General features: G+C 34.4%; 1 protein-coding gene across 1 annotated transcript; it reads left to right on the forward strand.

Moving 5' to 3' along the window:
- Positions 1-470: 470 nt before the first annotated feature.
- On the forward strand, positions 471-26857 carry LOC128986550 (GTPase-GDP dissociation stimulator vimar). The gene is made up of 14 exons (XM_054406977.1): positions 471-588; positions 5274-5395; positions 6002-6241; positions 7300-7466; positions 8005-8122; positions 14031-14153; positions 18056-18202; positions 18707-18838; positions 19386-19506; positions 20068-20210; positions 21256-21388; positions 21888-21981; positions 22569-22737; positions 23172-26857. The coding sequence occupies exons 2-14, from the start codon at positions 5278-5280 to the stop codon at positions 23300-23302; spliced, it is 1836 nt and encodes a 611-aa protein (XP_054262952.1). The 5' UTR covers positions 471-588; positions 5274-5277; the 3' UTR covers positions 23303-26857.

Consider the following 26857-nt stretch of genomic DNA (forward strand, 5'->3'; position numbering starts at 1 on the left):
GCTGGAAGCACTAACTTTTTGTCAACAAATTTTTCATATCAGCAAGTTTGGTTGGTTAGGTTAGGTTATGACAGTTTAATTTTATAATACTAAATTTTAAAATTAATTTTATAATTAATTAAAAATTATAAGTAATCATTAATTAGATTTTTATCTTATATAGTTTTTATATTATCAGCAAGTCTGGTTGGTTAGGTTATGTTATGACAGTTTAATTTTAAAAATTAAAAATTTATTTTATAATTTTAAAACAATATTTTATAATTTAAAAGTTAATTTTATAACAAAAAATAAAAAATTAATTTAATTTTTTTCAACTTAGCAGTCCTAGCGGCGAACGCTGACACTACAAGATATGTTAGCCTTAGTCCCTCCCGTGTGCCCCACCGGTGGGTTTACTGTTTCTGTTCTGCTCTGCTTTGCTTTGCTTTACCACCTTCAGTTTGTTGTCTGCTAGTGCTTATGTTGCTCCTGAAGTGTAACAGAGTTAAAAATTAACATTTATACACTCTTTACCTGATCTTATAATTATTTAGTTCGCAAGATATTTTATGTAGCTTGATGTATATTTAACAGTTAAATCAGAAGGTAGTAAAATAGCTTTTATTTCATTATAATTTTCCTTAATTTTAAGTGTAAAAAATAGCCTAGGTCATTAGAGAAAACTTGTGGTAGGTCGGTATTTTGAAACCTTTTACTATTTTATTTTATTAGTCTACTAGGCCTAGGCCTAGTTTGTCTAAGTTGGGTCATGTATTGGTTTTGTTTTTAGATCTATGTACTTATATACACATCTCACTAATCACTAGTAGTAAAGCAATAATAATATTCCATGTGATATGCCTTAGTGACCTGATGGTAGAGAGCATTTTTGAAGCTGTAGGTTCACTACTAAGTAAATTAATGTAGATCTCTTAGATCATGAGAACTGTCTCTGTATTGTAGATCTACCACCACAGAAAATCCAGTCTTTGAATAACATTTAACTTAAGTATCTGCACAGGGGGTAAAATCTGGACCGTACTTACATATACAGTTGCTTAAACGCTAGTTATATGGACAGGGGGTAAAATTCCGGTTTTATTGCTAATCTAATTTATCATGCTCTGTCTATTTTCAATAAACTCTCAAATCCGCGGATGTAAAATTCTAAAATTCTTACTACGTCATAGTGATGTCAGCTTTGCCCAAGGAGATAAAATTCCGGCGGCCCTTTTATTTTAGTTCAAATTTAACCTATTTAATTCACTATTAAGTAGATGTAAGTATTAATTAAGCTTAAAATATAGTAAATTTAATGCTCTTTAAGATGGTTTTTGTTATAACTGAATATCTTTGAAAATTAATAAGATACAGACTTAAACGCAAACCTTTGCAAAACGCAAAATTGGCTGTCGCAACCAAACAAAATGGCTGCCAAAATAAAAACTGAACATAACAAAAATTAATGACTAACAGTTTTCAACTCTCTGAACATAGTACAATCTTGGGTAAAAAAATAAAAAATAAAAAAAATTAGTCAGCAACCATTTTAATTTTAATTGGTTGATTTGATGTGGATTGACCCCTAAATTAAACACTAATTTAAACATTGATAAGTTAATTTGGTACAATCTATAAATAAGAGTTGCCTGTTAGATTTATTAAATACTTACAAACTACAAGTTGATGTTTGAAGGCCCAACCAGGGTTACTGAGACAACATGCACTCAACTTGACTACGTTATCTCAGAGCCTAATTTAAATATAATCAGAGTGAGATCAGATATAAACATTCTAAGTGACCACAACATACCTTTAGCTGAAATTGGGGTAAAAAGTAACCTAACTGGGAAACTACAAGATTGAAAAAAGAATTATTTCTAAACCGGCCTTGGAAGCATTTTGTCAACTGCTCAAAACTAATAAATGGAAGTTGGAGGAAGTAGGCCTACTTGGTGATGAGCCTTCAAGTAAATTTAATCTTATGTTCAAAGAATTCTTTTCAACCTTCTTGTACTTGTTTAAAATATCATTCCCTAAATTGATGACTAATCTGAAAAATCATAACACAGTAAACTGGATAAACGATGAAATAAGAACTTCACAAACAGCCTTAAAAGACCTTTATTGGAATACTAGAACTTCAAATAATTTAAAAATGAAAAGATTATACAACCAGGCCAAAGCCGATCATAATAAACTGATACTTGATTGTAAAAAAGGGTTCATACAAAATAAAATTAGTCATTCCAAAAATATAAGTCGTGAATCTTGGAGAGTAGTACGGAGCCTGACCGACAAAACATCTGCAAACGAAGATATAACCCTAAAAAATGAAGAATCTCTAATTAGTGACCCTGTAGATGTGGCAAACCTGTTCAATTCTGTCTTTGTTGACGAAGTAAGGAAGCTGACTGAACTGCATGGAAATGGCACCGAGGGTGTACAGGAGTTAACCGATGGGCCAGATTTTGATTTCGATGACTGCATGCTGCTAGAACCGACTACAGAGGAGGAAGTACTGAGGGTGATGACTGTCGTGGGAAGGAGGACTAGTGCAGGAGTTGATGAGGTACCGTGCCATTTATTTGGAAGTTGTGCTGAATTTATTGCCAAACCTTTTACACTGATCATCAATGAATCTTTTGCAACTGGAACTTTTACAGACAAATTAAAAATATCAAAGATAATACCTATTCATAAGAAAAATGATAAACTTGCAGCTAACTATAGACCAGTAGCAATCCAATCTGCTTTTTCCAAAGTGTTTGAGGTAATTTTCCTTAATAGACTCATGCCCTTCTTAGAAGAAAACAACATACTTAGTAAAAAAACAATATGGTTTCCGGAAAGAAAGATCAACTATAGACCCAGTTTTTAAATTAATGACAAAAATTTATGACAACATTGACTTAATGGAGGACTCTCTCCTCCTTTTATATGACATGACCAAGGCCTTCGATTGCCTGGATCATGAAATACTTAGACCAAACTAATGAAAATTGGTATTAGGAAAAATCCCCTAAACTGGATAATGTAATTTCTTAAAAACAGATACCAAATTGTAAATATTAGAAACACCAGTGAGACGAATGTTATAAAGACTTTTAAATCAAATATCTCTGACTGTATCAACACAGGAGTCCCGCAAGGATCAAATCTCGGACCAGTGTTGTTCCTTCTGTATATTAATGATTTGCCTGAAGAGATCCAGGACGGGGAACTATTGATGTTCGCAGATGATGTGGGGCATCTTACCTATGGAGACCGTATAACAGTTATAAGGAAAACTCAGGAAGGAATTAATAAAATGGTTAATTGGAGCGCAAATAATAAAATGGCACTTAACAGTTCAAAAACCAGTCTAATTCAATTTTACAATAGGAAAGAACCGGACTACTCACCACTTTTAAAAATGGGAGATACTCACCTAATGAAAGAAAAGTCAGCTAAATACTTTGGAATAACAATATCTGAAAATTTATCCTGGGAAAACCATATTGATAATATAGCAAAAAGATTAATAGTTGTGTGCCATCTTATTCGTAGACTTCAGAATATAATCGATAGAAACATCCTGTTCCAATTTTATTATGGTTGCTTCCATAGTGTAATGGCCTATGGCATAATACTATGGGGAAACAGCACTGAAGCTCAAAGAATCTTTATATTACAAAAACGAGCAGTAAGAACCATCTGTAAAATGAGAGGTCGAGACTCCTGCCGAGATACCTTCAAGGAACTTGGCATTTTAACTCTACCAGCAGTTTATATTCTGGAATGTGCCGTTACTGTTAAAGCCAAACCTGAATGTTTTCCCAACAATAGTATTCACAACTAACACCAGACAAGCACAAAATCTACATGTACAACAAGTAAGAACAGCATTAGTTAAAAAAAGTCCCTATCACATGTGTATAAAATTATACAATAGTTTACCTCAAAATTTCAAAAATGAAGATCAAAATGGCCTCAAAAAAAAATTAATAATTTATTTTTGTAAAAATATACAACCAACTTCAAACGCTCTAAAAAGAATGAAATAATTTCAATAAAGTAAACTTTTGTATTAGGCAAGCTCACGTATTTTAAGTCGGCGCGGCTCTATGATGATTTTTGATACAAAATTGAAAGAGGGTGTCCATATTGCAGGTGACTATCTATAACTAAAGGTGTTAATCTGCATGTCTTTTTCATAGTTATGCGTTAAGTGTTATTTTATTGCCGTAATCAGAGATCGGCATTATAGTGGTATTAACGAGTATCTTTAAAAAGAATATAACGCATTTAAATGTTTCTAACTTGGAAAAGTAACGTTTAATACTAAACTAGCTCCTTTTCCCTATCATATATCAAACTAAATTATTTTCCTATTCATATAGAACATTTGTGTGTGTTATTTTCATAATGCATTTATTCTGAAGTAAACATAAAATACAAGAAAATATTTCCTTTAATATATAAACAAAACAGTTCAGTATATTTTTTATATATTTATGTTATCCAGCTACAATTTATTGATTTTCAAAATACACACACAATATTTAATTTCAATACATTGACGACCACGGCGTAGATACGCTTCCAGTGGGATATTAACAAGTATCAAGTAACCCATTGGGGAAGGATTTAATGCACTGCCCGCAGCACCATCTGTTGGCAATTAATTTTACAGAATTGGTAGACTTTAATTGATAGAAAGAAAACCTTAGGTAATAAATTTATAATTTTTTCACCATTTTGTTCACTGTAAAATCGTCTACGAAAAAGTGGTAGCCTAATTGGATAATCAAAGTGTAAAATAAAAAAAATTAAATGATAAATATACCTAATATTAATACACATTTTAAAAACAATTTTTTAAAGTGAACTTGATTTACAAATTCCAAGATTAATCCAGACACCAAATAACACTACCTACTATTTTAAAGTTCAATTTATTCCCTACGTAGAAAAATGACAAATTTTTTAGTTTTATGAGTAATAACTTAACATTACTTTTTTTTTTATTTACCTACCGTAGCTGATTTTTGGTGATATCTGGTTCCTATGGCAACACATCCTTGTTTGTTATTCGTAAAAATAAATGAGTAAATACGCAAAACGCGAAGCAAGATATTTATAAACATCACAAAATTATGAAGAAATAAAAAGGGGAAAAAATAATATAATAACTATAGTGGTGCTGCATAGTGGTGACACGAGTGGCTCTCGTATGTCAGCTGCCGGGCCTGCAGCGGCTCCTAAGTCAGCGCCAATAGGTTAAACTGTTAAACCACGCTTGATTTCAGAGCCATGGACAATCTTGTCAAATTAGTAGAAGATTTGAAGATTGCTGTGGATGGAAGAAAAGGAGATGATGTTCCAAGCATTCTGGACACTGTTTTATCTCAAATTGATTCGGGAGAAAAAGGTCAGTTATAAATAAGTAACTTATTGTTTGCTGTTGATAGCGTTTGTATGCTACTTATTTAGTTCTCAGTGAAAATATGTTTTGGCATAGATGTGTTAAAAGCATGGAACACAATAATTTTAAGGTCTCTGGAAAAAAAGATTTCAGGCTACTGTTTTTTTTAAATTTAAGCTCCTACTGTATAAGTTACAGGCTGGCTCATTAAGGTTATGATTTGCTATGAAATTCAGTACTTTTCTGTTGTATTGACCACTAATGCTATTGTATATGTTTGGTTGGGATTACTGTTAACAAAGCTCAATATCAAAGAGATAATTGATAAGTGCCTGTATATTTCACATGATATTAAGCTAACCATACATAATACAGCCAAATATGCTGTAACTTAAAATTAGTATGAAATGATAGAAAATTACCTGAAATACTTTGAAGATTAGTACAGACGTATATAAAGGGTTTGTGGCTTACGACCCTTAAGGATGTTTTACTTTACATCTTACTGACCGTCGCTTCAGCAAAATTTCCCAAGGTAATTGGCCAAGTTTTCCAATTGTTAAGAATAATATCTCGAACAAAACCTTTCTGAATTTACTTTTTATGTCTTAGAGTTGAAGAACGCTGGTGATTTAGTGACACAGTTGGCAGCGCTGTTGGAATGGGAGAATACAGATGTGGTTGCCAAGACTGCTGCTGTTGTGGCAGCACTGGCTAAGTCAGAGAGTGGCCGTAGTGCTTGCTGCCGTCAGACTGTCACCACTCTCTTACTAAGACTACTGTCATCGCACACTGACAACAAGCTGCTTATCCAGGCTTGTCGTGCTCTCGGAAACATCTGTTATGAAAACTGTAAGATAAGTCACAAGTGTGTTGTATTCTATCAGTGAGTTTCACTAACGCTAACAAGTCTTACTTCATATCCTATACTCTATGGAGTCATGGAATATATAAGTTGCTTGATCGAGAATGAAACCTTATCCTGTTAAGAAACACTAGTTTAATGGTTTAGTGCCTGTGATAAGTCAAATCCTTACAGAATGTTCGGTACCGATAACTAAGAATGCTTCTATTCTGTGATATGATCTGACTATTAAGTTTTTGCATTTGGTTTATAAAACAAAAGAAAATCCATTTAACCTCACTGTTTTAACAATAGCCTATTTTGACCACATAATCGGTCACCTACAATGTGTTAGCCTACATTTATTTTTTACTTAGATAGGCTATAAGTAGATATATTTTTCTAAAATTTTAACTTGTAACTGCTAGTCACCATAGACAGTGCACCTATCACAAACTAGCACTAAGTTATTTAACGAGCACCTACCTAGGTTTTGCTGCTACAAGAAAACTAATAAAGTCTTTTTTTTGCAAAATATGAATAGCTTAGTATAAAATATAAAAAATTACCAAGTTTGATCAAAATATATCCATAAACAAGCAAACTACAGCATTTTACAAGATTCTCCATAAGAATAACATGGGAATTTTAAATTAAATTTTTTTTCGTTATCTATAACCGTACAAAAACACTTTGGTATACCCGTTCCCATGGTCTGATCATGCTGGTTCTCGAACTCATTGAAGTTTATTCCGCCTTACACCTTTAAACCAAATTTCATAAAAATCTGAGAAAAATTACTCAAGTCATTGCGTTTACGGACATAAATCTAATATATATACATACATACAAATTTGAACAAATGGTGTTTTGGCCTCTGGAGACATCAAAATGAAAAAGTAAATCGGTCCCAAACCTAGGTCTTACTATGCCACCTACGGTAATAGCTACTTCCCTGTAGGGAAATTCGCTAAAAATCAGCAGTATTTACCAATGCTTCCTTTTTGTTAAGCGAGGATCTACTGTATTTGGTCTATAGTAACATAAAGTTTTACAACGGTTGCAGCTGAGGGCAACAAACTTGTGGTGGAAGGCGACGGGCTTTCGGCAGTGTTGTGTGTGTTGCGACGTGCAGTTAGCCAACCTGACGAGCCTCATGCTACACAACTGCGAGCTTGCTCGGCCGGCTGTCTACTTAACCTGCTCATGGGACAGGACCATCTTTACCCCAAGGTATCAGTTTACTAAATAAAGAGTAAATTATTTAGTTCTACTGTATTAAGTTTTGCCAAGACAATTTTTTTACACTCCAGGTGGACTATGTGTCTGTATTATCTTGATTCATCAAACCTGTTTAAAATATAAATCCTTGTTAGATCACATACTTGTAATTCCTGTTGAAAATAAGTGGATAAAGTCTGTAACAATGTTATAATATCCACAACACAAAGGGTTGACCCAAAATACAATTAAATGCTAAGGGCATTTAGAATTTTTATATGACTTCTAAAAGTTATCACTTGAAAAACCTTGGCTCAGCATGACTCTACCCCATAATAGTTTTTGGCCCGAACAACCCCCTAGGCCAACTGCTGGTCTGACTTAACCTTAAAATATTGTAAACCGGCAGATCCCTTAAAAAAAGGTAAATACTTGGTAACGGGGAATCATGACTAGTGAAAATGAAATTATAATTTTTTCCCAGAAGTTTTCTGGCCACTCTAATAAACACTGATTTAACTTAGCTTTTACAAACGGAATTTTTTTTCAGGCTCTAGACCTTGATATCATGGAGCTGCTTTGCTCAGTTTTGGAGCTCGGAGTTACCAAGGAAGGAGAGGAAGCTGCTATACATACTATGGTTATACTAGGCCTTCTGACTGATGCAGGTGTATCCATCAATTGCTTTAGTAGAGTTGTAGTTTAGCATTAGTAGTGGACGTAAAATATACGTATAACATCATATATGTAAATATATGTCAAATATATGTAGTTTCAGTTTAGGACACAGTAGTATAAAAATCAATTATACAGTAGTACACATTTATGAATGTATTTGTAAAAACTACATGTCCTCAACTAACTTTGACTTACTCTCGTTTGGACTGAAGATGGTTTGGACTGCCATCTGCATATCACACACACACTAATCATGCCACTTTACTCATATCTACAGTATGTAAACATACAAATTATAACCACTTATTTATTTAGCAATCTTCAGTAAGTTTACATGTAGGCCTAATCAATATCCAGTACTAGTTGTTGCTTTATTTTGTAATAGTGGGAATCCATACATAAAATATTATATTTTTTTAATTTTTATACACAACTACTAACTAAAGACATATAATACTTTTTTTCTGTTTTAGCGAATTTCCCTTAAGCTATTACCGTAGGTCTCATGGTAAGACCTGGACTCGGGACCGATTTACTTTTTCATTTTGATGTCCCCAGAGGCCAAAAACACCATCCGTTCAAATTCATATATATATATATATATACAGGGTGAATTTTAAATGAGTTCCCCCCCTACTTTTTTCTACATTTCTTAAGATATCATCTCCGGACCACGTCAGATCATTGTTGAGTAGTAAGTACTTCATTTTGACTGGGTATACATTTTTAGCCGCCATCTTGGATCCGCCATATTGGATACAAAGTTTTTTTTTCAAATGTAAAGGTGGGGTTGTGACCCATTATTTCAAACTAGATTTTTACGCTGATTACAATGCCGCAATTAGTTTTTAAAAATCTTCATCCGTTCTAAAGTTATGAGGAATCTTTATAACTTTATTTTTAGCCCATTTTAACATTGTGCATTAACAAAGTAAGACCATAATCTCAAAATAGTGCTAGATAAAGATAAATATGCACCACCATTCATTGTTGTCATATTTTCACTTGGTTATGACGGATGTAGTTTTTTCAGCCGCCATCTTGGATCCGCCATTTTGAAATGTGATCAATTAATTTAAATATGAAGGTGGTGTTGTGACCCATCATTTTGAACTACTTTTTTATACTGGACTCAATGCCGCAATCCGTTTTTGGTTATCAAGCTTACTTGATGAAATATTAAAATACTCTTATTTAAAATTTCAATATTTCAAAATCCAAAGATGCAAATGAAAAACGAATTGCGGCATTGAGCTCAGCATAAAAAAGTAGTTCAAAATGATGGGTCACAACACCACCTTCATATTTAAATTAATTGATCACATTTCAAAATGGCGGATCCAAGATGGCGGCTGAAAAAACTACATCCGTCATAACCAAGTGAAAATATGACAACAATGAATGGTGGTGCATATTTATCTTTATCTAGCACTATTTTGAGATTATGGTCTTACTTTGTTAATGCACAATGTTAAAATGGGCTAAAAATAAAGTTATAAAGATTCCTCATAACTTTAGAACGGATGAAGATTTTTTAAAACTAATTGCGGCATTGTAATCAGCGTAAAAATCTAGTTTGAAATAATGGGTCACAACCCCACCTTTACATTTGAAAAAAAAACTTTGTATCCAATATGGCGGATCCAAGATGGCGGCCAAAAATGTATACCCAGTCAAAATGAAGTACTTACTACTCAACAATGATCTGAAGTGGTCCGGAGATGATATCTTACGAAATGTAAAAAAAGTAGGAGGGGGAACTCATTTAAAATTCACCCTGTATATATATTTATATATATGTGTCCGTCAGCACGATAACTCGAACAAAAATTATCCGATTTTGATGAAATTTGGTATAAACGTGTAAACCTACATTTATTTGAACGAGTTCGCGAACCAGCATGATCGGACCATGGGAACAGGGGTTTATAGGGGGTTTTATGGGGTAAAAATGGGTTTTTCCCATTTTTGACCCTAAAAACATAAAATTTTGGAATTTTTTTCGCAACCATTTTGTAGAGCTTAAAAAAGTAAATAATTTAGTATACAGTAGAACCTCTTTAATCCGAACCCCCGTAATCCGAACGTCCACTAATCCGAACCCCTCATTGCTGTACTCTATACACAGTACAGCAGTTCTTTATTGTATACTGTATTTAATGTACAGTACTGTTTATTCACCATGTTTACTACTGTATTAAATAAACACTGTATTTTAATTTATAAAACATTTTTTTCACTTTTCCCAAAATAATTTAGATCAATTTTAGCCATGTTTTAGCTATTGTAATGTCAAAATACCCCCCGCCGCAGCAAACCTGCCGACTAAGCGAATTTCCATTTGTCTGAATTGATTTTCAGTTAAATATATTTTAATAACATTAGGTTTAACGAGTACCTAGGTTTGCTGCTACAAGGAAACTAATAAAGTGTGTTTTTGAGTAAAATATTAATAGCTTAGTACAAAATAAATAAATTTGCCAAGTTTGATCAAAATATATCCATAAACAAGCAAACTACAACATTTGACAATATTCTCCATAAGAATAACATGGGAATTTTAAATTTACAATTTTTTTAATTTTCTCCGTTACTAATAACCGAACAAAAATACTTTTGTATACTAAATTATTTGTTTTTTTAAGCTCTTTAAAAAGGTCTAAAGAGAAATCGGGAAATTTTGTGTTTTGAGGGTCAAAAGTGAGAAAAACCAATTTTTACCCCATAAAACCCCCCGTAAAGCCCCGTTCCCATGGTCCGATCGTGCTGGTTCGCTAACTCATTCAAGTTTATCCCGCTTTACACCTTTAAACCAAATTTCATCAAAATCGGACAAAAATTACTCAAGTTATCGCGTTCACGGACGTATATATATATATAAGTCTATATATATATATATATATATACATATATAAAAATTTGAACGAATGGTGTTTTTGGCCTCTGGGGACATCAAAATGAAAAAGTAAATCGGTCCCGGGTCTAGGTCTTACCGTGCCACCTACGGTAATAGCTACTTCCCTATAGGGAAATTCGCTAACAGCAATATGTTCTGTAATCCGAACTATTCACTAGTCCGAACTACCCCTGGTCCCAATTAGTTCGGATTAAAGAGGTTCTACTGTATTGAAGCATTGTTCCTAATGGTTACGGAGATATAATTCCGTAAGTCAAATTTTTGTAAAGAAATTGTGAGTGACTGGATGGCCGTAGAAGGATGGGAGGGGTCTTATTTTAAAGGTCTTGACGTGAATTTTGAGAGAAAACTATTCATTTTTCTTATTTTTTTACCATAAATTCGCAACAGAATAAAACTTTTCCCATTAAAACAACATGGAGTTTAATTTGTTTACACCTTTTGAAATTAAAACAGCTGTGCCACAGATTTGTATTAGTTGTATTTCTGAAAATCTGTGTACTCATAGCCTTTGATATAGATACCAGCTGTACTTTTTATGAATTTCAGTTTGTTTACTACAGCAATGTATAATTTTTAGTTATGGTGATCTATAGTTATCTTGGACGAAATAATCAGTGACGACCCAACCGAACGTTTGAATATTCCTATTGAATATTTACACTCAATAACTCCCTCAGGAATGCCACCTCACAAATTGACATTAAAAGTAGGTGCCATAGTAATGTTAATCAGGAATATAAACCTAGGGTCAGGTTTGGTTAATGGCGTGCGGTTAATCGTATTAAGCATGTTTGAGAAATGCATAAAATTAGAAATTATTACGGGATCTGGAAAGGGAAATATAATATTTTTGCCTGGAATAAAGCTTATTTCAACAGATCCTAACATGCCTTTCCACATGTCAAGACTGCAATTTCCCTTACGACTTGCCTTTGCTATAACTATCAACAAGGCACAAGGCCAAACCTTCCAGAAAGCTGGAGTTTACTTAGATAACCCAGTTTTTACACACGGACAGTTATATGTTGCATTTAGCAGAGTCAAGTCATCAGATGGAATCAGAGTATATATGGCAAATACAAGAGAACAGAACAATACAGAAAACAATTCATATACAAAAAACATAGTTTATCCAGAGGTTCTGACTAATTATCAAATGCAATAAGTAAGTAGTGATTTCTATTCATGTAAATAAAACTTGAATTAAACCAAATTTTAATTGTTTTTTATGCTTATTATTTTCAAAATAAAAAAGTTTACTGTTTTAGAGGCTATTGTCCCTACGTACCACCATTTAAATGTAAATGTATCTACTGTATATAATATATTGTATACATTTTGTGTTGTAAACTATATTATAATGCTAGAAAATCAGTGCTTATTTATAAATGACCAATGAAGGTTGATAAAAAATTTATGTATTTTGGTTTTTTAGGGGCTTTTGCCCCTACAAGCCCCTAGTTTAGTATATTGAAGCATTGTTGTATGCCTAATGGTTACGGAGAAAATTCAAAAAAGTGCAAATTTAAAATTCCCATGTTATTCTTATGGAGAAAATGAAACTGTTGTGGTTTACTTGTTTATGGATATATATTGATAAAATTTGGCAAATTTATTTATTTCATCCTATACTATTGACTTATGGTCGAAAAACGCTTTTTACCTTCCCTGTAGCAGCAAACCTAAGCACTCGTTAAATCTAATGTTATTTAAATTGAGAATAAATATGTCTTATATATGGAAATATTTTAGTAACAATGTAATCAGACAAGTTGAAATTCGCTTAGTCTGCAGGTTTGCTGCGGCGGGGGTATTTTTTTTCTAACTGTTAAGTATTGTAAATATTGCTATGGTTGGATCAGCTCTGTCATCTACTGATCTTATGACAATGGAGAGTTATGCATGAAGTGCTTTATTGTTCAAACATTCCTCTCAGAACAATGTAATTAAATTAAATACTGGCCTATGATTGTCTGTCTGGTTAACATTGAATTTTAACATACAACACATTTCTGAAATAAAAATAAAACAAATGATGATAAATTCTTAGCATCTATATATATAAAAGGCAAAGCCCTCACTGACTCACTGACTGACTCACTCACTCATCACTAATTCTCCCACTTCCCATTTACCTAGGAGGCTGAAATTCGGTACACCGATTCTTTGGGCATTAAATTGGAAAACTAAGTAGTTTTTATTCTGATCGGGCTTTCGGGCTCCGCCCCAGTGGCTCTGGAGTTTCCCATGTTAACCTTATGAGTACTCATATTTAAATGGAATTACAGAATCTTAACAGCTGTTTCAATTAAACAAGTTGGTTCTGTTCTATGATGTTCAATAGCATTAAAGTTACAAGGATTACCAACAGGGTGCAGCACTATTATTTTTTTAAATTTATGACACAGCTAATTTGCAACCAAAAGGTGAGTGAGCGTAGCGAACGAACTTCAACCTGGAGGCAAGTTAGCGTAGCGAACGAGCTAACCTGAAGGCAAGTGAGCGCAGCGAATGAGCTCCAACCTAAAGGTGAGTGAGCTTAGCGAACGACCTTCAACCACGACGTGATTGAGCCATGCGAACGAGCTCATCTTGAAAATTAAGAAGTTAAACGGGGCAAAGCCCGCGGGTACAGCTAGTATACAAATAAAATACATTTGATATAAAATTAAAAAAACATAAGCCCTAGTTACATAGGCTTACATAAATTTATTTAACTTATTTTTTTATGAAGAATTAGTAGGTACTCTTGTAGTTCAGACGAGGAATTTGTTTCGAGGTATCCGAAAAAACAGTCTACTGGATATGACTCAGCCTTTTATCTTAATGTTATAGAAAAATATAACTAGAACTCAATCCTTTTATCAACTGTAACTTTCAAATCAATCCATCCACTTTGTATGATATCTCCTACAAAGTTGTCCATCACAACTCAGCCATTTTGTTTTTCTGTTGTAACAATCTGATACGTTTTACAGCTCCAGGCACACTGACCTTGAGTGAGAAGCTGTGTAACATCACGGTGAAGACTCTAGAAGCCTCTACGTCCGGCGAACTGAGTGAACTCTGTGTAGAGTTACTACACACCCAGGCTGAGAACGGTGAGAAATGAATCAGGAGTTTTGATTAGAGGCTATAGGAAGCCGGATAAGGGCTATAAGGGGGGATAAGAACTTAAAGTATTGCAGAAATTCCAGTGTGAATTGATTTTTAAAGAGAGAATAAAAGTGGTTTGTCCCCAAAGAAAGGGTTTTCACGAGGGATGGACAGGATTGTACTTTCAGTTCAGGATGGGTATGGACAGGATTTTCCCTCCCGTACTACAAGGATAGCTTAGTTTACTCATTGTTCTTAAATTATTGTGGACGGACTCATCAGTTTTGATGTTTATTTGTTTTCACGTCCAGTGCCTTTGGATGACTGAAATCTGTCATCGCATGCTGATTGGTTCCTGGAATCTGGAACCCAATTTCAGCTGTCTCTAGTAGACATTTCTGAATTTCGATATGACTAATCAAAGTCATTTTAAACTTAATTGAGGTATAATTAATAATATACATAGTCTCTGTGAAATCTTGAAAAGTAGGGCACTCTTGACATTGTGGATTGCTAAATTCTTCCACTGTCACACAGAGTTTGTAAAAGCGAGTCGAACGCTCGTACTGCCCAGTGAATGCTGGAATCTCGTAATGAACACGTTCCACGCAAATCACATTTACTGTTGTCTCATGGTGGTCTTCGGACCTATCCATGACTGAAGAGACTAAAATAAAGTCGAAACAACAGAGCACACTTCTAATCCTGAAAGATGGATTAGTCGTATTGGACATAGCGCAGGCTCAATCAAATTTCGAATCTACAAACCACACACGAACATGGATCGTACACACCCGAGACGGTACGTGTGACAATCTCAATGCTCGGAGAGGTTGAGATTTTGGTTTTGTAATTTGAAAGAACATTCAAAAGAATGTAATTGAAAATTGGCAAGGGATTCGTCCCATTTACCTTCAAAAAGATTAACCTGTAATGAAGCGCTTGTCTTATCCCCTCACAATAACGCGTAACCGGGTTTTAGACGTAGGGCAGATGCTGATCTTAATTGCAGCTATCAACCACGAAAGCTATATGCTGTGGGAACCCTCACGATCGCCGGATAGGCAGATGCCGCCCACACGAATTGTGTAGAAGAGCCTAAACGTGCTACTGTTTGATGATATCAGTGATTCTAAATTGCAGTCTGATTGATAAGACTGACCAGCTCCGCTGGATTTGCAACTACATCACCTGTCACAATCACTTTAACCAATTAATAATTTTGAGTGACTTGTAACATTAGGTGCAAGTGTTTGGCTTCGCAACCTTCTAAAATTCTAAATTAATTTTGCAGGTTAGATGTATTGGTCACGAAACTCGTTCTTGGGGTTATACGTGCGAAAAGACGCCCTAGTGGCGGAATCACTCTTGCAACGTAAAAGGTGCGATTATACGCATAACGATATCATCTGTTTCGGTCTCAGGGCTAGATAGCCCATACCTCATCAGGTGCACACTTTAGTGCACGACAGATTGAATTATAATGTGTTGAGGACGGATTAAATTTTTCATCGTCCAACTGAAATTTTGAATTTTGATGTTTCTAAATTTTGAAAAGATGAAATTGTCAACTTAGAGTTGACCAGGCACACCTGAGTATTTACTCATTGTTCTTAAATTATTGTGGACGGACTCATCAGTTTTGATGTTTATTTGTTTTCACGTCCAGTGCCTTTGGATGACTGAAATCTGTCATCGCATGCTGATTGGTTCCTGGAATCTGGAACCCAATTTCAGCTGTCTCTAGTAGACATTTCTGAATTTCGATATGACTAATCAAAGTCATTTTAAACTTAATTGAGGTATAATTAATAATATACATAGTCTCTGTGAAATCTTGAAAAGTAGGGCACTCTTGACATTGTGGATTGCTAAATTCTTCCACTGTCACACAGAGTTTGTAAAAGCGAGTCGAACGCTCGTACTGCCCAGTGAATGCTGGAATCTCGTAATGAACACGTTCCACGCAAATCACATTTACTGTTGTCTCATGGTGGTCTTCGGACCTATCCATGACTGAAGAGACTAAAATAAAGTCGAAACAACAGAGCACACTTCTAATCCTGAAAGATGGATTAGTCGTATTGGACATAGCGCAGGCTCAATCAAATTTCGAATCTACAAACCACACACGAACATGGATCGTACACACCCGAGACGGTACGTGTGACAATCTCAATGCTCGGAGAGGTTGAGATTTTGGTTTTGTAATTTGAAAGAACATTCAAAAGAATGTAATTGAAAATTGGCAAGGGATTCGTCCCATTTACCTTCAAAAAGATTAACCTGTAATGAAGCGCTTGTCTTATCCCCTCACAATGAATTATAATGTGTTGAGGACGGATTAAATTTTTCATCGTCCAACTGAAATTTTGAATTTTGATGTTTCTAAATTTTGAAAAGATGAAATTGTCAACTTAGAGTTGACCAGGCACACCTGAGTATTTACTCATTGTTCTTAAATTATTGTGGACGGACTCATCAGTTTTGATGTTTATTTGTTTTCACGTCCAGTGCCTTTGGATGACTGAAATCTGTCATCGCATGCTGATTGGTTCCTGGAATCTGGAACCCAATTTCAGCTGTCTCTAGTAGACATTTCTGAATTTCGATATGACTAATCAAAGTCATTTTAAACTTAATTGAGGTATAATTAATTAATTTAGAATTTTAGAAGGTTGCGAAGCCAAACACTTGCACCTAATGTTACAAGTCACTCAAAATTATTAATTGGTTAAAGTGATTGTGACAGGTGATGTAGTTGCAAATCCAGCGGAGCTGGTCAGTCTTATCAATCAGACTGCAATTTAGAATCACTGATATCATCAAACAGTAGCACGTTTAGGCTCTTCTACACAATTCGTGTGGGCGGCATCTGCCTATCCGGCGATCGTGAGGGTTCCCACAGCATATAGCTTTCGTGGTTGATAGCTGCAATTAAGATCAGCATCTGCCCTACGTCTAAAACCCGGTTACGCGTTATTGTGAGGGGATAAGACAAGCGCTTCATTACAGGTTAATCTTTTTGAAGGTAAATGGGACGAATCCCTTGCCAATTTTCAATTACATTCTTTTGAATGTTCTTTCAAATTACAAAACCAAAATCTCAACCTCTCCGAGCATTGAGATTGTCACACGTACCGTCTCGGGTGTGTACGATCCATGTTCGTGTGTGGTTTGTAGATTCGAAATTTGATTGAGCCTGCGCTATGTCCAATACGACTAATCCATCTTTCAGGATTAGAAGTGTGCTCTGTTGTTTCGACTTTATTTTAGTCTCTTCAGTCATGGATAGGTCCGAAGACCACCATGAGACAACAGTAAATGTGATTTGCGTGGAACGTGTTCATTACGAGATTCCAGCATTCACTGGGCAGTACGAGCGTTCGACTCGCTTTTACAAACTCTGTGTGACAGTGGAAGAATTTAGCAATCCACAATGTCAAGAGTGCCCTACTTTTCAAGATTTCACAGAGACTATGTATATTATTAATTATACCTCAATTAAGTTTAAAATGACTTTGATTAGTCATATCGAAATTCAGAAATGTCTACTAGAGACAGCTGAAATTGGGTTCCAGATTCCAGGAACCAATCAGCATGCGATGACAGATTTCAGTCATCCAAAGGCACTGGACGTGAAAACAAATAAACATCAAAAAAATAGCTTAGTTTGTTTTTGAAATGTTTGGCAAAAATTCTACAACTGACAAGCTTATTATCTTACTAATATTAGGCTATAAATGTGGAAGTTTTGATGTTTTTTAGTATGTCACACCGTAAGTAACCCAACCAATAGAATCATATTATTCTTGAAGTTTAAATGGCTTAAAAATAGTTTATTGACAAATTATTTACTATTAATTGAGATAACAAACAGAATTAATTAATCAAATAATGTTTTCAGAGAGTGTGAGGTTGCACCTTGCCAAAGCTGGACTGTGTGAGTTGTTGGTTGATCTGTTGGAGAAACATCGACCCCTCGTAGAAGACGATGAGACCAGAAACCTACTGAAGATGGCCTGCGATCTCATCATAATCATACTTAACGGCGGTTAGTTACTTCATTGATGTCATCGTAACATAATTGGTATAGTTGTGGTAGTTTTTACTAATTTTGTTTGTAAGATTCTTTTGTTACTTCTGTATTACAGAAACTGGGAGGTGACTGCAATGTCATTCAGTATGTAGATTTTCAACATCTCAATTTCATTCAAATAAAAACAGATTTTCCAGTTTTATTTGATTTTTCTTACCAGCCGTGTGTAAACATCAACCAGTACAGTCTTACAACTACTTTTGGCTTGGGACAAGCTTGGTGTTATTACTTGTTATAACTTGGTTTATACTCTTGATTTACTGTATTACCTGCTAAAATCTAGTTAGAGTTGCTGCTTGGGGTGGAGAGCTATTTTGATATTGTTTACTGTTTTGTTTTTAATTTTCACAGTTTTTTGACGGTAATGGGTTTAGATCCTGATTGTATTTTTTATTGGACTGAGTCGCCATCAATCTTGACACCTGGGTTCTTTTTAAATGCCAATTTTAACACTTTCAGATGACAGTATGAACCTACTGTACAGTGATGGTAAAGGAAAGGTCTTCCAGGGAATGGTGAACTGGCTTGTGTCTACGGATGACGACCTACAAATCACTGGAGTGCTAGCAATGGGCAATTTTGCACGCACAGGTAGGCCTGATTACCGCTAAACTACTGAAGTTGAAATATAATAGTAGAAACACAATGTCTATTAACAATTTAAAGGGAGTTTTACATGTGTTATGTGTTCAACTCCTGAGAATGGTTATGTTATTTTCACTTACCCCTGGTGCAACACAATATATGATCTAAAAAATGGGTGGGAGAGACAGGTGATTAGTCATGTTACTGTAAAGCAGTCTTGAACTATGTGTTTTTTTCCAGTTTTCTTCCTTTTCCTGGAGAATTTCATGTCTTACATGTGAGTCAGATTTAACATAGAATGTCCAAATCAATTCTCAGTCAAATTTCATTCAAAATCACCGTTGCTACCTGTCCACGACCCGCATTTGTTTCCTTATACCCTTATTTAAGCCTATGTTAATCCGGTGGAGGGGAAGGGGGCCAGGTCCAGATCTTTTCCTAACCTAAGGTGGCAACCCTGTACACAATAGTGAATGCCTGACAAAAAATCTGAGTCAAAAATACATTTTTTGAGGCCAGTATAAGTTGAAACTTTGACTATTATTGCTTATAGATAAACACTGTTTGCAAATGGTGGATTTGGGAGTGAGCAAGAAACTTCTCTCTCTGCTGAAAAGGAACAATGTTGTGTCTGCTGATATCCGACTGCAACACGCTCTTCTGAGTGCTCTTAGGTTAGTGTGACAATAACTGTGACTAAGCTGCATTTTATTTTCGATTAACTCTAGGACACCGACACATCTGGGTATGTATATTGAGGTGAATATAAGTGATGAATAAACGAATTGACCGCTTTGTTACCCACTAAGATTAAATCATCCACCTATTTTCTGGTTCTATTGCCAAGACCCAACTTAAAGCCCAATGATTAAGGATCGCTGGGTCCAGTTTTGAACTCCTAAAACGCTTCCAGCTTTTCTCAGAATCAAACTGGCAACCTTTTGATTGCCAGGCAAGCACTAACCCAGATGTCAGTTTGTGTAAAACTATTTACGTTGTAACATTTGCGACTGTTTTAAGATCACTAGTCTAATCATTGACTGTTCTATTGGTTGATAATTTTTATGCACATTCATAACTTTTGACATTTTAAATAGTCTTTATGGTCCGTTTGTAGTATTTTCAGAATTTGAAAATTGTACTAGTAAATTAACTTTTACTGTTGTTTCATTTTTGACATACTCAATGTTAATATCCAACATTTGGTACCATCTCAACATGAGTTTGCTTTACAGGAACCTTGTGATACCTGTACAAAACAAAAGCATAATGTTGGCAGAAGGTTTACTGGATGCGGTTCTGCCGATGGTCTCAATTCCTACTTTCCCAGTGGTCTTCAAACTGCTTGGAACCATTCGTATGGTTATTGATGGGCAAGGTACCTAATGAATTTAATTTGTAATAATTAAACCAAACCATATTCTAAGTGCTAATTGTTCTAAGGTGTAATTGTGTTGTTGGTGTAAATTTGTTTAAGTGCTTTCAAAGTGAATAACTGAAAGTGTCAAAGTCCAAATAAAGTTTATTGCTATGCTTAGCGATTTACTATTATTAGTTGTAAATAAAATAGAGATGTGAATTTTGCGATCAACCCGTAAAAAAGGGTTGGGTTGATTCCTTGAAACTCTGATACCAACAGTGTCAAGTAGGGACATGTCTCTTCTAGATACTAAGTGTCAACACCACTCAAGAATCACTCATCAAGAGTCAATGCCCAATACAAATACCAAACAGTGGATGAATAGGAAACATTTTGATTTTGAGATACTGTAGACAAAATCCGACAATCAAATGTTAAATGCTTGCAAAAGGTTACTGCTTCTAAAAGCAATAGAAAAACACCATATTAGATTTTGTTTAAGGACACATTCCGTTAGTGCATGAAAAATACAAAAGCTAAACACAATTTCTAGTGTAAGAAAACGCAGTGGCAGCATAGAGAATATTGCAATGATATCCCTACACTACTCTGCTGTTTATATCTGAGATCTGCTGCTACCTTGCTGTGATGCGACCATTACAAACTCTAGAAAATGTGTTTATTTGGTCAGTGGCCTGTGACTGTGAAAAATATTTTATTGTCATTTCAAGTTTCACTAGGTTAAGGCCATCCTGGAGTACAAGGAGAGGCCAACAGACCACTGAAGTGTCTCATCAAGGTACAATGCAGTGGTGGATCTAGAACAGTCACAAGGGGGGGGGGGCGAACCGGGGGGGGTGGTCTTTGGGGGTACCTTAAGTCTCCAAAATGGCAGTTTTATATCCTTTGTCCAAAGCAAATGTGACAAATTATTTTACGCAATGTGTATGCGCTACTGTATTACATGCAGTAAAAAAATATATATTATATCATGTATGCCCGAGGGGGAGGGTGATCGCCCCCTTCGCCCCCCTCTGGATCCGCCACTGGTATCATGTTATAGAGAGTGCTGCAGTCAGTGTGGGTCGTAATGCAGAGTTGGTGTCTAAGCTAGTGGAGTGGTGTACTACTGAAGACCATCCTGGAGTACAAGGAGAAGCCAACAGACTACTTGCATGGCTTATCAAAAACAGCAGGTCAGTAGTGCCAAATGTTAAAAATAAATTTATAGTACGTTACTTGTTACTAACAAAAATTTTAAGTTTAACAGTAAAGTGGAAGCCGTTAAATGAATCTATATATTTTTTTTAAAATCAAGTGAGCAAACCTACATCTAAGTAAGTTTTGGGAATAACTGCAATCCAACCAAGGAAGTGGTGTAGTAGGGTTTGTCCCTAAAATACAAGACTCTTAGTAAAGGGCTCTAGACCAGAATATTTTTGATTTGTGTTTTGATAGGAAAACAGGTTCCCCTGTGCTGTGGTGAATCTTTTCAATTGTAAACACACTCAATTGGGATTTTTTCCTGTGTTTTCTATTGATAAGACTCACTCACTGTACCGGAAAGTCTTGTCTTGCTATCAAAAACATGATCAAACCTATTTTAAAATTACATACTTTGAAAATACAACTTACAAATGTTCAAAGGTTTATTGCGGACAACTTACAAATGCAATAAATGTGTCGGTGTTGCAGAGACAGGGATGTGATGGGTGTGATGGTGCAGTGTGGGGCTGTTGCAAGGTTGGTAGCAATGATCACGGCAGAGCACGCTGTCATGCAGACAGAGGTGAGGGAATAGTGAATGATCAAATCATGATCAAATATAAACAGAAGTTATTTAGCCTTGATGAGGTAAAATTGCCAATCATACTGTAACAAGTATTTTTTGGCTTAAAATATTTGGTACGTGGAAATTAATGGGTGTCGCTTCTGAAATCAGGAAAAATGTAATGAAGGATGTAACCCTAAAATTGTTTTACGGTAGCGAATTAAAAGAATAAAGGAACAAGTACTTTAGAGAATACCTCACAATGTTGGTTGGTAGTCATCCATTTTGAAATTAACGAAAGAAAAACCAACTCGTATCTTGAACGTGGGAAAGTGGATAGGAGATGGCAGGATATTTAAAATTGGTTTATGTTGATGGCCTGATAATTTGTCAGTAAATGGAATAGGTGGGTACTGTAAAAATTTAAAGGCGTTATATTATAATAAAACTAATTTGAAATCGAGTTTGGCCTTAATAGTTTTGTTTTGATAAATAAATTTCAGTAACTTGATTTCTTCTTACATTATGAAAACCAAACTAGTCAATGTTTCAACAATATTGGATGTCCCAATGTCGGCCTAATTGTGATGTTTCGTCCGAGGCAGGCTCTACTGGCATTGTCTCTACTGACGGCCATGCGAATGTCAGACGCTGAGCCGAGTCTGGTGTCGTGCAATGTTGGTCAGCAGATCGTCTCTCTCGTCACCTCCAGCCAGGTTCAACGGGAAGTCTTCCAAAATGTTCTGGCGTTAGTCGGCACCATGGTTACTTCAGGTGAGGACAATATGTATATTGTAAATAGTGCTGATCAAAGTCAAACATGTAAATTAATACTTATCTGATGAAAAACTACGATCAGTAAAGCTAGGATATGGTTAAAGGGGATAGTCATAGTCAAAAGCTACCTACCTAGCTGTCTAGCTTAACTGGTTTTATTTTGAAGGAAAGCCAAATTGCTAGTTAGAATTTTTTGTAAGGGGATTGAGTTCTGCTATTTTACCTGAAAAAGTTGGAATTTTGGGCTAAAAAATACAATAAAAGTCTCAAAACATTGATATTTCGTCCTTTTATAAGAGAATTTTCCCCAGAACTTTCTCGAGTAGGCTAGCTGACCACTTTAAGTCACACAAAGCTTTGTGAGAATATTGCAAAGTAATGTGATGGTTACAAGTTACAACAAGACAACCATCATCTATTTCCTCCCACAGGGGACATGAAGAGGCATCTCCACGACACAGGGGTGGCCAAGGCGTTGACTTCCACAGTGATCAGTAGTGAGACGTTTGCCGATCTACGTGACCAAGTGGCGCGACTCTCCTCCATGATCGACTCCGGTTGAGACGGTCGCACAGAAGACGTGGCTCCGACAATATCTTAGTCACATTTCTGCTCACAGGTTATGTTACTCCTCCAAGTACGGATCCGAAGCTATTACCCAAAGGTTTTAATTATAAGTTCGGTAAAAGTTGAACTTTGTCCCGACATTAGTGAATTTTATCTTGTTGGTTCAAGTCTGAATTCGGCTATATTTAAGTGTTTAGCTGAAATTTAACTTTGTAGTATTTTTTAAACTAAATTCTTTATTGGTGGTTTTCTTCTACATTCTTGTATTACCACCTAATTTCCTTGTTGTAATTTGTATACTAGTATGGTATTTTATTTATCGATCAATAACAAGCAACAAAATTTAAAATTTACAATTTTGGCTTCAACATTTACAAATGTAGTAAGTGTTGGATTTTTCTGTCCGAAATAAGTATGGTAATGCGCTATTTTTTATTTACATTTTAATCATTACTTATCATATAATCAGTAAATTGTAATACTTTTCATATTTATGTTATATGTTCATACCTCTATAAAACTATGTTTTTGGATACATACCTAGAATCTTGCAAAGCCTAGTGCCGATTTCACCTGTGCCAAGTTACACAACAGGATAAATGTTATTCACACGCAGATACAACATTTAACTAGATAACACAAATGTCAAAATAAAATTCAACCCCTCCGGTTGATACTCATAAAATCTATTATGGCAATAATATGATACTAAGACACCGTATTGAACTGTTTATGTTGGGTGAATGAAGAAGTATGGAATAAATTAAGATAAAGGTTTGCTCTCGTTAAGAAATAGTCGATACTCTAACCAATATAACTCTAAGAAACCCAATATCATGAATAGCTGCATCCTGTTTCCAATCAAAAGTGCTTTAAACTGTTAGGATCATATTAGATTAAATTATATGAGATTTGATGGTGTATTTAAAATTAGGGTAAATTTTTTAAAGGCAAAAATTTGTGAACGATTAGTATTGAATAAATTAGATAATAGCTTTAACTAAATGATAATAGCCTTGTAGAGGGCAATACCAGCTTTTTTATAGCCAGAAACGTTTATTAAAACCCTGTCCAGTTTTCAACCATGAAAATGCCACAGGCGTCTGTCAGAATTGAACTGGTGACCTCATTATTATTAGGTGAGCTCTAATGATAGGCTGAAAATATCATCAACAAAGACAAGATCCATGACTAAACTACTTCAATGTGGATTTATTTGTAGATCTTGTAGAGTATGAGCAATTAGGTGATAATTTGATTTGAATTTAGCTGGGATCTAACAAATAAGGATCATGCATGGCAAACAGAAATGTGTCTCAAGATATATAAATTTTACATTTTACCACGTTAACAATACTGTTATTATTCAGGTGTTATCTCTTAATAGATCCTTTTTGCTAGTTCTTTGGCCTCTTATTCTAGTCATAATAAATAGTAAATCTGCATTTGTACAGGTTACCTTTTATACTTCTAAAAGTATTTGTTTTTATCTTGTTTCAATTTACTAATATCTTATTTCCAAAGTAGGAATAGAGATGTGCGAGTAACCAAAATTTCAAATTATAGTTTGGCATTACAGCTTAAAATAATTGAAAATGAGTTTACAGCCAAAGAAAAAAAAACCATTTTTTTCATAATAACTGAATCAGCCTACTTTTACTCTTTAAAATTAGCTGATATAACTATAAATTTATATTTCTAAGTACTGTATTATGTAAATATGAAAATTGGAAAATTTTATAATACTACAAAAAAACCGAATGGTTGGGTCTTGAAATTAAATGGTAAGTAAATTTTATGTCGGACATGGGAATAAAATTTACATGTTAGAGAATTGAATATAACTAAAGCCAGACAAAAGGCCATCTTAAAAAATTATTGAGGGGGGGGGGGTTACAACAATTTTAAGACCTCACAAATAGCCTCTACACATCACAAAAACTGTCGTACTTCTCTTTTACTTTAGATTATAACTCATGTCTGATGTGACATATTTCAATACTCTGGATGCTACAGTCAAAGGAATGGTCATTTCTAGAATACCATCTCCTTAAATAGATAAAGGAGATCGCCCGACAGTAAAAATCAATAGATGAAAAGGAAATTGACAACTTATTAATGGGCTTATTAACATATTTCCACACATCGAATCATACTAATGTCAATCAGCCTGTTAAAGAGATTATTTGGAAACATCCAGAGTTATCTCTTCCAACAATGTGCAATGTGTTCAAGACAGAATAAATATCAATAGTAAAAACGTAAAAAGATGTTCTTACAATTTGATAAAAAAAACAAACAGTATACACTTAATGCAGTATACACTCATGAATTAGTGAAAAATTAACCTTTTGTTAATCTCAGAAGTATAATCTCTTTTAGATAATATTGCAGTATTGTCTGTCAATTGTCAGTGCTTGTTCAGTGTTATACAGTCAGTTTTACAAGTATTTTACTATTAATTTTGTAAATAAATTTGCTTTAACTTGTACTTCAACCGCTGTAGTTTTGGGACCAATCTCTGAAGCAAGTTATGTTTATGTTTAACTATACACTAAACTAGATTTTTAATTTTTACCATTCGTAATATCTTTATTTTTTAGCCAGAGTTGCAGTTAAGATTTAGAAGAAATAATGTTCAAGGTGAAAAATTAAGAAATTAAATAATTATGTTAGCAATTAATACATTAAAAAACTGTAGGTTACGAGTATGTCAATTTGTTGATTGCCCAAAATGTGTGTAGCAGATTTTAAATTTATTCTCACCATCTTGTTAAAACCTTAGATTGGATTAGTTTATTAATTGACATCTTAGATGGACAAATCTGGATAGTACATAAAATAAAATAATGTACATAAATAAAAATGGAAAGTATTGAGAATGCATTGTACAAATAATTAAACTAATTTAAAAACAAATTGGAAATGAACAAACAGTTTATTTTTTGCTTCAGTTGAGAGTTACACAAACTACATACAACTTGCAACGTTACAAAGATCATCGATATGTTCAAAGAAAGAAGTGAAACATTTTTTGAGACCACAATTTAATATACAGATTCAAAAACATAACGATAGATTTGATCAAATTTGAGCAATTAACTGTATACTATCTTATAAAATATTGATCTATATCCAAAATATTTGTATATAGGATGATTGTTTCAAATAATTAAAAACTTTGTAAAATTTGATAACGGTAATATTAATTATCAATATTTTATTTAGTCACAGTTACATTGTCATTAAGATTTTGAGTTCCTAATTAGTCAAGCGTAAATATTTGTATTGTATTTTTACGAATAAGTAAGTATTATATTTGTGTTTTCATAAGCTAGACGTTTCAAATTGTATTTGCTAGATTACAGTGATATTGCAATAATTGCTTAGCCAAGCAAAAAGCTAAAATAGACTTGTATATCGGTAATGAGTATTTAAAATGTTAATGGCTATTGTTGATCAAGTAATTTTAAGTCTAAATGTTAGCTCTCCAGTGTTTAACAAACCATTTTTCTGAATCATTAAATATGTTGTTAAATAAAACTGCAAA

Source organism: Macrosteles quadrilineatus, unplaced genomic scaffold, assembly GCF_028750875.1.
Source record: "Macrosteles quadrilineatus isolate MER2022 unplaced genomic scaffold, UCM_ALF_1.0 Scaffold_2__2_contigs__length_208266976, whole genome shotgun sequence".
Taxonomy (NCBI): domain Eukaryota; kingdom Metazoa; phylum Arthropoda; class Insecta; order Hemiptera; family Cicadellidae; genus Macrosteles; species Macrosteles quadrilineatus.

What these genes read in the sequence shown, in the direction of transcription:
- LOC128986550 (XM_054406977.1), top strand. Translation starts at nt 5,278, where the DNA reads ATGGACAATCTTGTCAAATTAGTAGAAGATTTGAAGATTGCTGTGGAT. An exon ending in AATTGATTCGGGAGAAAAAG is followed by an intron (nt 5,396 to 6,001) that starts GTCAGTTATAAA and finishes TTTATGTCTTAG; the next exon opens with AGTTGAAGAACGCTGGTGAT. An exon ending in GCTCTTCTGAGTGCTCTTAG is followed by an intron (nt 19,507 to 20,067) that starts GTTAGTGTGACA and finishes TTTGCTTTACAG; the next exon opens with GAACCTTGTGATACCTGTAC.